This window comes from Martes martes (assembly GCF_963455335.1).
Source record: "Martes martes genome assembly, chromosome: 9".
NCBI classification, from domain to species: Eukaryota; Metazoa; Chordata; class Mammalia; order Carnivora; family Mustelidae; genus Martes; species Martes martes.
The window spans coordinates 1,001,352-1,016,648 of record NC_137896.1 but is presented as its reverse complement, the minus strand read 5'-3'; the positions used below and the strand labels follow the sequence as shown (position 1 = coordinate 1,016,648).

Below are 15,297 nucleotides of genomic sequence, written 5' to 3'. Positions count from 1 at the left end.
GGCCCGCTTGGGGCCTGGCAGAGCCTGCATGCTCAGCACCCCTTTGCGGGGAGCTCCGACCCCTTCCGCAGCCGCCTGTTGTGTGGACGCTGGCCCAGGTGACGAGGCTGGAGCCCGCCTCCAGAGATCCATGTCGACAATTGGCTACTCCTGACGGGGCTGTTCTTCCACTCTGTGAAGACTGTCCCCGATGCTCACAGCCCTGTGATGGGCAGGGTGGGGGCGGGGGACCACCACCATCCCCCAGTTCACGGTAGGCGTCCAAGGTCAAAGTCAAAATGCCCTGTGCCAGGACCACCCGGCACAGCCCCTGCACAGCCCCACCATAGCCTGGTCTGTCCAGCCTGCGGCAGGGAACCCCGCACCCTCCCGGTCTGCCTGCGCCAGCGCCCCCAGGAGCAGCAGGGAGGTGGACCCTGACAGCCGCCGAGGAGCGTGGGGCGGGGATGGGGCGGGGACGGGGCGGGGACGGGGCGGGGACGAGTGGTGTGCTCCGCCCCGCCCGCCCGCCCGCCCGCCCTTCGCGGTGGCCGTCGGGGGCGACACGTCCTAGGAGCGCCAGACGGAAGCGCCGCTGGGACTGACACGTGGCCTTGGGCGGTGCTGCCCCTGTGGGTCGGCCAGGCGGGAGCCCAACCTGGACGCGCTGAGCCCTGTGCCCGCGGACGGCCGCCCCCGATGCAGCCGCAGCCGCTGCCGCTGGAGGAGGCCCGCAGGGACGGGGCCGAGAACGCCCAGTGGTCCAGGTGGGGCCAAGGTGTGGGGTGGGGGGAGGAGGGAGCGTGGTGGCTTGGGGAGGGGCCGAGGCCACCACTCCAACCTCTGAGGTCGGGCACTACCCAGACCCAATCCGGGATCCTCCTCCCTTCCATCCAGTCCCACGGCCAGCGAGTGCCCCTTGAGCCCTCTGCAGGCCCTCCAGGGTCCTGGGGCTGTGCAGGCAGGAGGGATTGCAGAAGGCCTGCCTGGGGGCAGGGGATATTATCCTAGATGGTGGAGAGCCAGCTCACAGGCACAGCTGGGAGTCCCAGGACTGACACTGCCAGGTAGCACCACACAGATTTCCAGGCCTGAGGGCCGGGGGGAGTGGTCCAGGGTCACCTGGCAGGGCAGCTGGGGAGCCTGTCGGCAGGGGGGGGTGGGCCTGAGTCCTGCCTCCACCTGCCAGCTGTGTGCTGTGGTCTCCATGGGTGGGGCCCAGGCCGACTGCCCACTCCTTTTCATATTCTGTGTCCACGTCCACTGCCACGTGCACAAGTCCCCAGGGCAGGAACACGCAACGGCCCCTCTGAGCAGACCCCAGACCGCATGCCTCAGCCCTTGCTCTAGTTCTGTGGACCTTGGCCCCTCAGGCCAGCCGGCTGGACGCTGGATCCAAAGTTGGGCCCTGGGATCCCAAGGCCGGTCCACCTCCAGCTCCGAGTGCCCAGGGAGCCTGCTCTCTGCAGGGCGACGGCTGGTTCCTGCCCCTGCGTCCAGGCACAGGCTTGCAGGAAGCCTCTAAGGGGAAGCCCCCCCGCCCCCCCCGAGGTTGGGGCAAGATGAGGGCCAAGCTAGTGGGGAAGCTGGGGAGAGGCCGACATTGCGAAGTGGCCCACAGAAGCTGGAAGTTTCCTGCAGGACGGGGTGTGGAGAGCGGGGCGGAGAAGGGCCGGGTCTCCCTGCCAGGCATCCCCGGGACAGGGCGCTGCGCTCTGCTACGGCCGGGTCCAGGAGTGCCCTGCGGCCTGCCTCGCGCTTGTCCCTCCCTGCTGTCTGGTTATTGAGGTGCTGATCCAGGCTTCACGGCCGTGTGGGCAGAGTGCTGTGGCTGTGGCTATAGCATGTTCTGCTAACTTCCCTCTCGGGTTCGGTTTCCGTGGCTCTGGCCTTAACCTCTTCCCTCTGTGGCTCTGGAGGGAGCACCTGCAGCCCCCCCGGCCCTTGACAGGTGAGGCAGCAGCTCTGGAGGGGTCTGGGGGGTCCTGGATGGACCTGGGCTGTGCTGGGACGAGGTCATCCCCACCCCCACCCCTGAGCGCACAGTTATGTCAGTCACAGGAAGGGTGGCAGTTTATTGCAGCCGAAGTGGCGCGCCCTCGGCGTTGACAACTTTGCGTCTGCTCTCGTGGCCCTGGGAGGCAGGGCTGCCACTCGCCAGCTGTGTCCCTGGGGTGGGGGCAGCCGGTGGCCCTGGACCTGTGTGTTCTCTCCAGGCCTGCAGCGCCGGCACCGTTCCCTTTTCTGAATCAAGGAGCCACGTGGCCACGCATTTGCTCAGCCGTGGATGCTTCTTATGCACAGAAAGCACAAGGTTCTAGAAGGTTCATAGGAAGCATTCTGCTGAGCTCGGGGCACGGATCTGAGGTCCAGGACCGGGCAGAGTAAGCAGGCTGGAGCTTTCCCGGCTCCTCCTCCCGTAGCCTCTGTGTTTCCAGACAGCCCTCTGCGAGATCAAGGAGTCTGGTCCTGGCGTGCTCACCGGCCCTCAGGCGGCTGTCCCTGTCAGGTCGCCACCTCTAGCCGGACTTGCTCGTTCTGTGTCCCCACCAGCTGTAGAGGAAGTCACTTCACCCGCCTCACGGGCAGTGCCTGCATGCTCAGGGCCCGGGGGGCCTCCAGGGCCCAGGGAGGAAGCCCGCAGCACCTAGCCCCACACAGGCTCACAGCAGACTGGCATGCTGTGGTCACGAGGAGGCCAAGGGGCTGCATCACGTTCTAGGTACGGGCCACCCTTCCCAAGCGGGTCAGCCTCAGCTGGCCTTCCGGTGTTTCTTTCTTTCTTTTTTTTTTTTTTGAAGACTTTATTTATTTATTTATTTGACAGACAGAGATCACAAGTAGGCAGAGAGGCAGTCAGAGAGAGAGGAGGAAGCAGGCTCCCTGCCGAGCAGAGAACCCGACTCGGGGCTCGATCCCAGGACCCTGGGACCATGACCTGAGCCGAAGGCAGAGGCTTAACCCACCGAGCCACCCAGGCGCCCCCGGTGTTTCTAACTGGACTTCTCGCGCGAGCTCTCGGGCTCACCAGGGAGACGCCCCCTGGCCAGGCGGGATGCAGGTGACCCTCCATGGCTTTGGCCACAGAAGGGAATAAAGCTCCTCTGTGTGGGCCCGTTCGGACGGTGGCTGTCGGGGATGTTGAAAGCTTTGCTCCCACATCCGGCTGTCCTCCTAGTGCCCTCGGGCAGGCACATGGATGCTGGCAGTGAGCCCGAGCACGGAGGCACAGGGATACTGTGGGCCCACGGGGGTCACCCGGATGGGGCATCTGGAGGCCACAGCAGTGCCCCAGGGGCTCCACGGGTGGCAGCCGGCTAGGCACAGGCCAGCCGCTGGCCCGGCTCGCATGGGCCATTTGGACCGTGTTCCTCTGGGGCTCCCTAGTAGGCCAGCAGGGATGTTTGCTTGGAAGTCCCCGACAGGCCTGCTGCCCTCAGGATGGGCACATGGGGATGGACGCTGGGGTGAGTGCCCACAGGGTGCGTTTGGTCTAGGCCCGGGGAGGGGCACCAGGAAGACGGGCTGTCCTCTTCAGGTTTGGAACCCCAGAAGAGACAGATGCCCGAGCCCGCAGGGTCCCGCATCCGTGGCAGATGGGCCCTGAGCAAGTGCAGATGCCCGTCCCCCACCCCCTGGACCTGCCACGACCTTATGGTCTTGTGTTCTGGATAGAAAACCAGCTGAGAGGGAGAGCCCGTGAGCTGCCCTCCAGGCCGGCCCCTCTATGCTGCTTTCTCCAGCAGGCGAGGCCACTGAGACCTGTCCGGTCTGTCTATCCTGTTGTCTTGGCTTCTGAATCATTCCAGGGACATTTTAAGAACCAGGAAGTGGGGGGGGGCATGATGTTGAGGGGGTCACTGGCCCAATTCCCAGTGGAGTGCCCTCCCCAGCCTAGCCAAAGCAGGGTCTGGTGTCTGGCTTCTGGAGTGACAGACTGGGTGTATTTTTAGCACGGGACCCTATTTCCCACTGGACTCGTGTGAGCGCAGAGGGCAGCAGAGGGGTGCCCCAGAGCCCCACCCACGGCACCCTCGGACGCCGAGACCTAGCTTGAAATCTGCGGTCCCACCTCTTCCCGTGCACATGGAGGGGTGGCAGCCCAGGGGTGGGCCCAGATGGCGCCCCAGCCCCTCTGCCTGCAGAGTTCTCTACTGCGCCGCACACCCCGTGGAGAGCCGGCGGGTGCGTTGGACCTGGAATTCCCAAACCAGCCCCAGATGGGGCCTGGCCTACTGATACGGGTCTGCTGGGGGACAGAAGTCCGGGCTGTTGGAACCGGACTCATTCACCCCAAACCCCCTCGTGGTCCTGGTGAACCTCTCATCAGCTGTGTCTGCTGGTGGGACTGTGCCCTCTTCAAGGGCAGCGGCCATGGAGGGATGGTCCCGCCGCAGGCCTGGCCAGGCGGAGTGCCTCCTCCTCCTGACTGTGGAAAAGTACATGGTGGTTTGCAAGGGGGACGCATGCACACGGACATGCCGGCCAGAGGACGTGGACATGGCGGCCTTACCTCCCTCCCAGGCAGTTGCAACGGCTCCTTATTGGGACATCGGGAACTTGCTGGTCACTCTGCTGTTTACTGACCCATCAAGGGGGCAGATGTCACGGGCACGAGCCCTTCTTCTTTGAGGAAACAGGCTCCAAGAGGCCCATCCACAACCCCAACCGGAGGTGCCCACGGGCTAGCCGTGCACCCCACGGATGGCAGGTGCAAACTCGCACTCCCGGTGAGTCCCCAGAACGACTCCCACGGTCAGCCGTCCACCCTGCTGGGCGGGGGCAACCTTGACGTGCCCCTGGCCAGCTCTTCTCCCGGAGAGGTGGGCCCTGTGCCGGGTTGGGGCCTGCCTGTGGGGTGACAGACACACCTCATTAGGCCCATCGATCTGGTTCCTGGCTTGGGCACCACCTGCCAGCGAGAAGTTGCCCTCAAATGTAGGAGGTCGTTCTTCCTGGGGGAGAGGCCGGCCGCCTGCCCCCGTGCCCTACTGGGGACATCTGGTGTGGGTGGGACACCTGAGCTCCCCGCCAGTCTGTTGCCCTCACTGCCTGCCCCTTGGCACCGTGTTCACCGCCTGAGGCATTGCCAGGCACCCCCCAAAACCCCCTGCCGCTGCAGCACCCCCGCCCATCTCCCACCCACGTGAATGGCACCCACAGCTCCTCCCTCTCTCATCGTAGAAAAGTCAGCTTTGTTTCTGAGGACGTTTCTTGATTTCCAGAGTCTCTCTGAAGGGTCCAGGGTCCCCTATGCCCAGGGCACCTCCTGCCACATCTGTCTGTGTCCTGCCTTTGTCCCATCAGCAAATGTCAACACGGCACTAGGAGCCAAAGCCCATCGTTCGCGGAGATCCTGCTGTTTGTTTTGACGCCCCGGGGCCCCATTTGGGGTCCCGCGTGCATGGGGCTGTAACCTGCTCCTGGCTGGTGCAGTTGCTGACTTGCCTGGTGTCAGGGCCAGTCGCGGAGCGTGGGCCAAGAGTCTGAAGGATGATCCCTGCATGGACGCCTGCCCTGGCACGCAGGGCTGCTTCAGCCCTGCCCAGGTTCTCCAAGAGCCGACCACCCTGAAGGCGCTATGTCCCCTGCCCGAGGTCCTCTGCTGGGCAGACACCGCTTTCCTGGGCACCCTCCAGGGACCCACTGTCCTGCTCCCACCCTGTGGGAGGCCCTCCCTCGGCCTCAGCCCCAGCGCCCCCTGGGCGGCTTACTGAGCTGTCAGCTGCTTGGGACCTGGGTGCTCGGGTCCTGACTGCCAGTGCCAGAGGGTACAACCGTCCAGCTGCAGCCCGTTTTACCTGCGTTTCTGCCGGCCGGCTGGTCGTTCCCGGCCCTGCTGCTGTGAGAGGCTCTTTCGCAGTCTCAGCCACAGACCCGGGGGCGGGGGTGCTTGGAGGTGGCCGTGCTGCTCCTCCAGGCCTGACGCAGCCCCTTCTGTCCTGCAGGCCTGAGTGCCAAGCATGGACGGGGACGCTGCTGATGGGCACGTGCCTGCTGTACTGTGCCCGCGTCAGCATGCCCGTGTGCACTGTGTCCATGAGCCAAGACTTCGGCTGGAACAAGAAGGAGGCCGGCATCGTGCTCAGCAGCTTCTTCTGGGGCTACTGCCTGACGCAGGTGGTGGGCGGCCACCTGGGGGACCGGTGAGCCGTGCTGCTCCCCACGTGGGGTTGGGGCTGCCCTGGGGCCGGGGCTCCTGCAGAATGAATGTGCGCCTGCCCGCCCCCCCACCAAGCAAGACATGAACCGGGAGAGCCGAGCTCCATGGGGGAGGCGGTGGGGGGGCGGGGGCGATGCGGGCAGGTGCACAGCTCCCCCGGGGGCGCTCAGCACCCTGAGGAGCCCCTGGCAGCCCAGTGCGGTGCTTGTCGGGACAGATGGACAGGCTGGACCTGCGCTCCTACCGTCTGCCTCTTCTGCAGGGGGGACGAGGCAGAGCCCGTGTGGGCTCCGGCCGTGGTTTCTGCGGGTGGGGTCTTCCTTTGGGCGGGATCTGCTCAGCCTGCCCGGCTGTCCGGCCGCAGCGCTCCCGTCACTGTCCCCCTGTCCTTCTGCAGGATCGGCGGGGAGAAGGTCATCCTGCTGTCGGCCTGCGCCTGGGGCTTCCTCACTGCCGCCACCCCGCTGCTCGCCCACCTCAGCGGCGCGCACCTGGTCTTCATGACTTTCTCGCGCATCCTCACAGGCTTGCTCCAAGGTAGGGCTGCCTCGTAGCTTCCCGCCTGGTCTCAGCCGTGGGAGAGCAGGGGGGGTGCACACGTGTTGTCCACACGTGTGTGTGAGTGCACGTGCGTGCACATGGCTGTCCTCACGAGTGCTCCCACGTGCGAGGGGCCCTAGATCAGAGGAGGCATGTCCACGGCCCTGTGTGGCCGCTGATAAGGTGGCCGGAGCTTCGGGCCTGGCTGCGCGGCCCTGGGCAGGGCGGCGGGAGTGCGGACCGCGCTGGCAGACGCCCGCTCTCGGCGGCTCTCACCGGCTGGTTTGCCTGCTCTGGAGACTTCCCAGTCTGGCACATTCTAACATCAGAAGCCCTCCTCTGCTCCAGAGACATGGCAGCAGCCAGCTTGGTGTGCGGTAACTGTCACCACCATGGCCCACGGCGCAGTGGGGATTTGCTGAGTGTCCGCGTGTTGTGGGCACAGGCTGCCCCCGGGGCCAAGCCCCCCAGGACCGACACCTCTCCCAATGTGCTAATCAGCCCCGGCAGTCTGGCTTACCGGCAGTCGGCCCCTGCGGGAGCCGGCTCTCTGGGTGCCCAGCCAGGTGGCCCTCAGCTCAGGTCATGTCCCCATCTTCCCAGGAGGCCAGTCTGTGGCCCAGTACAGGGGGCTCGAGGGGCAGCCATCACTCTGGGTGACTGGCACTTGGCAGGGACTGGGGGAGCGGGGCCCTGACGGGAAGGCAGAGTACCGTCTCACCCACTGGCCTCTTAGTTCTTCCTGGTACTTTTAGAGAAAAGCATGGAAAAGGGAACCACAAAATCAGATTTTGAAAATCAAAATCAAAATCAGATTGAAATCATTGTAGACTCACAGGGAGTTGTAAGGAAACTTCAGCCAAGCTCCCTTCCTGGCCCCCCACGGCGATGGCCGGGGTGGGGTGGTGTGTGAGGCAGGGGCATACGGGGCGCTGCAGCTGCACAGGGCTGTGCGTGCGCCATGGACGCGAGTGGGCGCGAGTGTGGGCACGAGTATGCACGTGAGTGTGGACGCGAGCGTGGACGTGCGTGGGCACGAGTGGGTGTCCACGCCAGGACACGGGCTGGTGCGGCCTGGGGCCAGCGTCAGGGTGATGGCAGTAGGAGCCCCAGCTGGGACCCAAAGTCGCTCCCATGGCCCACGCTGCGAGTGCACTGCTGGCCGGACCGTGAGGGCAGCTGTTTCCCACGCGGGACGCGGGAAGTCTAGCTGAATCCTGCTGGTCCTTGGGGGTGAGGTCAGCAAGAAGGACACCCCAAACTCGACTCGTCCCAGCCTGGCTCCCACCCTGGCTGGCCCCCCTCGCAGGACCCGGGTGACTCTTAGGGGACACAGCTCTCCGCTCGTTTCAGGCGTGTACTTTCCGGCGCTGACCAGCCTGCTGTCCCAGAAGGTGCGAGAGAGCGAGCGAGCGTTCACCTACAGCGCCGTGGGAGCCGGCTCCCAGTTTGGGTGAGTCCCGGCCCAGGGACGCCGGGCGACACAGGGTGTGCCCGTGGGGTCCGGGCAGGGACAGGCCACATGGGCGCGTATGCAGCTCAGGGTGACGTGGGAGGCTGCTTCTGGGCTGCAGGAGACCTGCCGTCCCTGTGTTTCTTGGTGCATGTTCTGTCCCTGGCGCCTGGGCCGGTGGCGTGGCTTTGAGGCCCGTGGGCCGGGGCAGTGGCCAGTCCACTGAGGCTCCTTCCATCTGTGCTGGGGGGGGCAAGAGAGGGTGCAGTCTGCTGGGGGCACAGGGCGTGGTCCTGACGTCATGCCCATGCTCCCACATGGAGGCCTCACTCAGGGAGAAGGGCCGTGTCGTTGTGCTAACGGGGCCTCGCTGCCCCGGGGCTCAGGCCCCCGATGCCACTGCCCCCAGGATGGAGACAGGAAGTCGGAGGGCCGGGGGAAGCTGCGGATGGGCGAGGAGCCGCCCAAATACAACCCAGGGTACCCGTGCCATGGGTTTTCTGGATAAGCTGCATGGGGCAAACTTGTACCAAGAAGGATGTGCCCTTTTCCTGAAACCCTGCCTCAGCGGGGGGCCCTGGGCCTGTGTCATGGGCTGGGAGGCACCGGGAGAGACTCTGCCCACGGAGGTGCTGAGGGGAAGGCACCCCCGTGCCTGCCGGCCCTGCTCTCCCTCCTCCGTCCCCTCTTTAACTGTCCCGGCTGCGACTCTGCGGACGGCCTGGCATGCCGGAGGGCCGGCCCCACGGGGGTGCCTGGAACCTCGGAGCTGCCAGGCGTCCAGCTGTTGTGCTCGGCTGTGCTGCTTCTGGGTTTAGAAATCGCAGGATGTCAGCTTGTGTGCCTGCGAGGTGGACAACGGGGGGTTTCCTTTGAGTTCCCGACACCGTTCCCGACACCGTCCCTTCTTCGCGGCCGCCTTTTTAGTTTAGAAGTCACACCACCATGGGGGACCGGCTTGAAGGGTGGGAAGCAAGGGATTAAAGCAGTGCGGGGACCCCGGGTCCAAGGCATCCGGAAGTCTCCCCGAATTCTCTAAACCCCTCACAAAACATGCTCAGATGGGGCCTTCTGAGCCTGCTTCCCTGGTAGCAAGGTCCCCCGGGGCGGGAGGCGGGGGGGCTCTCAGAGGCATCACCTGGCCTGAGTGAAGCCTGGGGTCATGGCCACACCACTGTGTGTCCTCCAGGATGCTGGTGACAGGGGCCGTGGGCTCCCTCCTCCTGGACCGGTACGGCTGGCCGAGTGTCTTCTACTTCTCAGGTGGCCTCACGCTGCTGTGGGTGTGTTACGTGTACAGGTGCCTGCTGAATGGAAAAGGTACCGTGGCCAGGTGGGCGAGCGCCAGCAAACACAGCTGCCCAGGGAGGGGTGAGGGCCCGGCGCCAGTCCCCTCCTGTAGCTGCTCACCGTCTGCTGGACGCAGGACCCCAAGCTGCGGCTTTGCCCCACCTGGAGCCTGAGGAAAGTGCCCACTCTCAGGCCCATGCAGGCGCGCAGGGACAGCCGCCACCCAGGCCCGGGCAGCTGCGGGGGCAGCTGGTCTGCGGGTGGCAGGAAGCAGGGCTTGGGAGAGCGGAGGGCAGGGGGAGGACTGAAGGTCCACACAGGTGTGGGGCCTCCAAGGTAAATGCCGACAACCCAGGATGCGTGCGGGGAGGACGGCGTGGGGGGCCCGCACACCATCAGGCTGGGCCCGCGGGAGCCGCCCCACCGACAGGAGCCAGTCGGCAGCAAGCGGTGCTGTGCCCTGATGGTGAGGATCTTTCATGTGCCAATGCCCTGCTCCCCTCAGAACTCATCCTGGCCTTGGGCATCTTGGCGCAAGGCCTGCCGGTGTCCAGGCACACCAAAGTTCCCTGGAGACAGCTTTTCCGGAAGCCTTCAGTCTGGTGAGCCTCGGGACCACAGTGCATGTGGGGGTGCGATGGGATAGGGTCGCGCACGGCCGGTCTCGGGTGTTCCCTGGTGTGAGTCCACCCCTGGCTCCTGACCTCCACGCCTGGGCCCTGTGGGGTGCGTGGGGGGCCATGCCCACAAGAGCCCCCCGTGGGCAGGGCTGGGGTGCGGACGGACGCTGAGCCGGCCCCTGTCCGCAGGGCAGCCATCTCCTCCCAGTTGTCGTCGGCTTGCTCCTTCTTCGTCCTCCTCTCCTGGCTTCCCACCTTCTTTCAGGAGACGTTCCCCAGCTCCAAGGTGGGTGAGCCACGCTGGCTCTCTCGGGGACAGGGAGCGCTGCAGACTGGTGCTGGGACTCCGTGTCGGCTCCGGCATGCGGGCTCATGACCCTGTGATGTCCACCCCCAGGCTCATGGTTGGCACCTGGGCCTGGCAGGGCGGCTTCCTGCCGTCACAGCCCTTGCTCCCGGGCCGGACCCCGAACGCTGCCCCTGCGGCTCTGCAGCCGTCCTGTGGATGGTCGTTTCTGAGGGTGGGCCAGCGGGGGTTGGGACGTGGGCAGGGGTGTCCCCTGCCGGGCAGCCTGGTATACACCAGCCCAGCCGTCCGGCCACCCTCCCCATCTGGTGACCAGGACCCCCCAAGGTAGGCCCGCACCCACAGCTCAGCCGGGTCACGGTGTGGGGAGCCACAGGGGAGGCTCAGCCTGCAGGGAGACAGCGCTGGTGGGCCTAGAGCTTGGCCACTGGGGGGACCGTCAGGGCCAAAGAGGCCCCCAAGCCCGGGAGGGGGAGAAACTTCCTGGGCGTCAGTGACCTTGGGCAGCCACCCGGCCCGTGCAAACTGTCCCCTCTGAGGCCTCCCTCCTTCCTGCAGGGTTGGGTCTTCAACGTGGTTCCCTGGCTGGTGGCGATTCCCGCCAGTCTGTTCAGCGGGTTTCTGTCTGACCATCTTATCAATCAGGGTGAGCCGTGGGGGAGGGGCCACTGGGAACCAGCCCGGGCTTAGCCACACTTGGGGGGGCGGGAGGCACCCCTCCTGGGGAGTTCTACAGGGATGGGAAGGGGCCTTGCCCCTGAGGACCTCCTGTCAGCATGGGACCCCAGCCTCAGTTTCCCTGGGGGAGTGGGGCGCCGTGAGAGGACCCGAGTCCTGTGGCCGTGGCGTTCCTCCCCAGGGGCTGGATGCGGCCCCGACCTTCTTCAGAGGAGGAGAAGTCATCTGATGGGGTCAGAGGTCATAGGTCGGGGTGGGCCGTGTGTGTGAGCCTGGAGCCCCAGTGAGCACCCCCTGAGGGTGAAGAGCTCGGACACGCTTGGATGTTAGTCCTTCCTGTTCACCAAAGTGCTGTCTGCGTGCGGTGGGAGGAGGAGACGCTGTGGAGACACGTGCAGAAAGTGCGTGGGTGACCGTCCCAGCCGCCTTCCCTCTGTGTGTCTGCTTCACCGTGTCCTGGAGGGTCCTCTAGGGGCACGCCCAGTGCAGGGTTCACACACGGACACACATACGCGGACGCACTAACACGTGGGCTCACGCACTCACACTGCACCTGTGGTCACACACACGCACACGTGCACGCATGTGCTTGCACATGCACACACGCACGAACACACATGCTCACACACGGCACCTGCACACATGGACACAATGCACTCACGTGCTCACACGTGTGCACACATGCTCACAAGCGCTCACATCGCACCTGCACATGCAGACACACACTCATGCACACGTGCACTCACATGCTCGCACATGCACACACGCACGTGTGCACTGAGCACACAGGACACTGGGAGCAGATACATGCTCACGTGTGTACACATGCCGCCTGCACAACAAGGGACACCCTACCTCGAGCCCAGGGCCTGTCCCTCCCCTCCCTGCTCCCTCTCTGCAGCCGTGCCGGCCGGGACCCACCAGGGGCCGTCAGGGGCTCAGCACAAATGGGCCGATGGGACCGTCTCCCCGTCTCCCTCTGCTCAGGTTACAGGACCATCACCGTGCGGAAGTTCATGCAGGTAGAGAGGGGGTGGGAGGAACCTCTTTGGACACCCGTTTGGTTCCTGGGACCCGAGGGGTTTGACCTCCAGTTACCCGACCCAGAAGGCATTTGGAGGGTGCCCTAGGTCAGTGCTGGGGGCTGGCTTGGCTGACTTGAGCGCTTCTCCCAGCTGCATTTGTGGGTTCTCTGTGCCGCTGAGCCCCGGTGCGCGTGTCTGGGCCTGGCTGCTCTCATTCCCCTCTCAGTCTGACCAGTGGGGCTGGCTTATCATGGAGCCTCGAGTCACACATCCCCAGGAGCGGTGGGGCTTTCCAGTGTCCGCCACAGCCTGTGCCCTGCCACCCCCCTTGTCCCGCAGGTGATGGGCCTCGGGCTGTCCAGCGTGTTTGCCCTGTGTTTGGGTCACACCTCCAGCTTCTGTACGTCTGTGGTCTTTGCGTCTGCATCCATCGGCCTGCAGACCTTTAACCACAGGTAAGTGCCAGGCACCCCCCACCAGGGCTGTCCCATGCTGCCCACGGGCACCTGGCAGCGTCTCTGGCCGCTTGCATCTGGGTGTGTGGCAGAAGACACCTGGCTCAGGCTCACCTGAGAGCGAGCCACGGGGGCCCACGTTTCTCCAGGTATCAAGCTTGCGTGGACCCGAGATATTGGGAAAAACTAGATTTGCAGCTGGGGAGGGGCTGGGGAGGGGCGTCCTCTGGCCCCTTTCCTCTGGTTCAGTGGCCCCCCTGAGGTGCTCAGCAGCCCAGCAGTTGACAAGGAAAATGTCACCGGAAATTGTTTTAGCCGCTTAATGGTTTTCAAATCAGTAGACAGCAAGCGACTGTGCGTTCGAACAAGCTTGTCTTCCTGCTGTTTGTTTCATCCTGGGAGTGGACTCCTGCAGTGTGTCGTGGTGGGAATGGGACAGCAGGGTGGGCACGATGGCCTGAGTGGGGCTGTGCCCCTGGTGTGGTCTCGAGTCCTGGTGCCCCAGCGTGGTGGGCCGGCCCCGGCTGGGCTCGGGTCTGAGGACCCACTTGGCAGTTTCTAGGCTCCAGGTGCTCATAGGACAGCCCTGGGCGTAGGGGAGTGGTGGCCGTCCCGTGGTCACTGTTTTCCTCTCTCCCGTAGTGGCATCTCAGTCAACATCCAGGACCTGGCCCCGTCCTGTGCCGGCTTCCTGTTTGGTGAGAACCCCTGGCCCCTGTTGAATAGGAAGTGACTGTTCCCCCCCGGGCATCCCTCACCCAGCCTCACCCCTCCCTGGGCCCCTAGGGACTGTCCCAGGATAGGGGGGCCTCCTGTGACCTCCTCTGTCCTGTTCACAGGTGTGGCCAACACAGCTGGGGCCTTGGCAGGTGAGAGGCAGGTGTGGTGCCTCCTGGTGGCCCCGCCCCCGTGTCTCCCCACCCTTTGGGTACCCCAGCCCTGCAGGGTGGGCATGGTGCCCTTGAGGGTCCCACAGTGCCACGCCAGTGGGGAGGGGAGAGTGCAGCCCGCGGAGCGGCAGGGCAAGAGCCCAGCCACTTTCCATGGTGGTCGCTTTTCTGACGGCGGACCCCAGCCCCCACAAGACCCACAGGTGTGAGTCAAATCCTTGAGGCCCAGGGTTCGCAGGGTTGAGTGTCTGGATGATAATGTTGGGGCTCATTCTCCATGGGGGCTGAAGAGGGACCTGTGGGGGGGGGCAGTATCCTGGGCAGCCCATGAGGTCTCTGGCCCTCTGAGACCCTCTGAGGCCGGCCTTCCCTCGGCCTGGCGGTGTGGACCCCTGAGTTCAGGTTCTGTCCCTCAGGCCGCCCCTGGCCTCTCCTCCTGGAGCCCCGGCACCAGATGCCCTCCTCGGCACTGCCCTCGGGACCGCCTTGGAGCACTCGGCCTGTCTGCCCCCCTCCGCTGCAGGTGTCGTGGGCGTGTGCCTGGGGGGCTATCTCCTCGAGACCACAGGCTCCTGGACGTCCATGTTCAACCTGGTGGCAGCCGTCGGCAGCCTGGGGCTGTGCACGTTCCTGCTGTTTGGAGAGGCCCAGCGAGTGGACCTGAGCCCCGCCCACGAGGACCTCTAGCTGCTCCTGCCCACGGTTCCTTAGTGCCGTCTCCCTTGGGTGACAGGCTCTGTTTTCGAGCCTCCCGCTCCGGACAGAGCAAGCAGAGGGAGGGCGAGCCATAGCCGAGCCAGGCAGCCCTGGGGGGAGCCTCGGTTTCTCCAGTGAGGTGATCGCACCCTCCCCCAGGGCTCGTGGACTGTCCGCGGGGAGAGGAATTAGTATTTTTCGTAGTGGCTGTGTCGTCACACACGCAGTCTGTTCCATGCAGATCCACGTGCCCCTGAGGTCATGACGGTGGGAGGGTTGCCCGTCACTGCAGGGACTGGGGCACCGCTGGCCTAGACTCACCTCCCCACCCCCAGCACGTGAGGCCAGACCATTCTTCATGGGGGGAGGGGGACTGTCCTGTGCACTGTGGTTGCATACCTGGCCCCACCTACAAGGTGACCCCCCCACTCATGACAACCAACATTGGCTCCTGGCATTACCACGAGTCCCCAGGGGAACCACTCATGGGTGGGAACCACAGCTCTCACGAAGGCCGTTAGCGGCTGTGGCATCAATGCTTCTCCAAGAAGCCAGACTGAGACCGCAATTCAGTGGGTGGGCCGTGGACTAGATGCCCTTAACCATCTTTGGGGACCTGCCCCGCCTCTCCTGTGGGTCCTTGGCACTGGCAAAGTGTTCTGCCTCCCTGGCAGCCACTGACGCCAGCATAAGGGGACTGTGGGTCCCTCTCCTGCCCAGGGTGCTCCCTGGGACCAGGGAGCCTCTCGCATCGTCCTTCTCTCCTAACAGAGGAACTGGTCGCCTTGGGAATTAATAACGGGTCCTGCAAGATGTGTACATAGAAAACAGAAACTAAGAACGTGGAAGAATCACCCCAGACTTATTTAAATGATGCCTATTAAACTAGAAGAGGAAGACTGTTACTTTATTACTCTTTCTTTTTTTTTAAAAGAATTTTATTTATTTATTTTGTGAGAGAGACAGAGTGAGAGAGAGCATGAGAGGGGAGGTCAGAGGGAGAAGCAGACTCCCCGTGGAGCTGGGAGCCCGATGTGGGACTCGATCCCAGGACTCTGGGACCATGACCTGAGCCGAAGGCAGTTGCTTAACCCACTGAGCCACCCAGGCGCCCACTCTTTCTTTTTTTTTTAAAGAATAACCACTAGGAGGAGAGCTTTGTTGGGTTCGCAGCCCAGGAAGCCCGCAGAGGTTGCACACA

General features: G+C 64.5%; 1 protein-coding gene across 8 annotated transcripts; it reads left to right on the top strand.

Annotated features, from left to right (window-relative positions):
* Window positions 1-566: 566 nt before the first annotated feature.
* Window positions 567-15,000, top strand: SLC17A9 (solute carrier family 17 member 9). Of its 8 annotated transcripts, none has more exons than XM_080813839.1 (14): window positions 585-746; window positions 5,928-6,125; window positions 6,540-6,679; window positions 8,036-8,135; window positions 9,325-9,455; window positions 9,931-10,027; window positions 10,235-10,331; window positions 10,911-10,998; window positions 11,380-11,431; window positions 11,932-12,052; window positions 12,395-12,510; window positions 13,153-13,208; window positions 13,350-13,379; window positions 13,924-14,999. In XM_080813839.1, the coding sequence occupies exons 1-14, from the start codon at window positions 679-681 to the stop codon at window positions 14,085-14,087; spliced, it is 1,458 nt and encodes a 485-aa protein (XP_080669965.1). In that variant the 5' UTR covers window positions 585-678; the 3' UTR covers window positions 14,088-14,999. The 8 variants fall into 8 exon arrangements, 5 of the variants coding, with proteins under 5 accessions (XP_080669968.1, XP_080669965.1, XP_080669964.1 ...); XM_080813838.1 differs by having other exon boundaries at window positions 13,817-14,999; XM_080813842.1 differs by lacking the exon at window positions 11,380-11,431 and having other exon boundaries at window positions 567-746; window positions 12,018-12,052.
* The last annotated feature ends 297 nt before the right edge of the window (window positions 15,001-15,297 follow it).

Coding starts and splice junctions, on each gene's coding strand:
- SLC17A9 (XM_080813838.1), top strand. CDS start 679: ATGCAGCCGCAGCCGCTGCCGCTGGAGGAGGCCCGCAGGGACGGGGCC. Junction 9,456..9,930: donor GTGCCTGCTGAATGGAAAAG/GTACCGTGGCCA, acceptor TGCTCCCCTCAG/AACTCATCCTGGCCTTGGGC. Junction 10,332..10,910: donor AGACGTTCCCCAGCTCCAAG/GTGGGTGAGCCA, acceptor TCCTTCCTGCAG/GGTTGGGTCTTCAACGTGGT.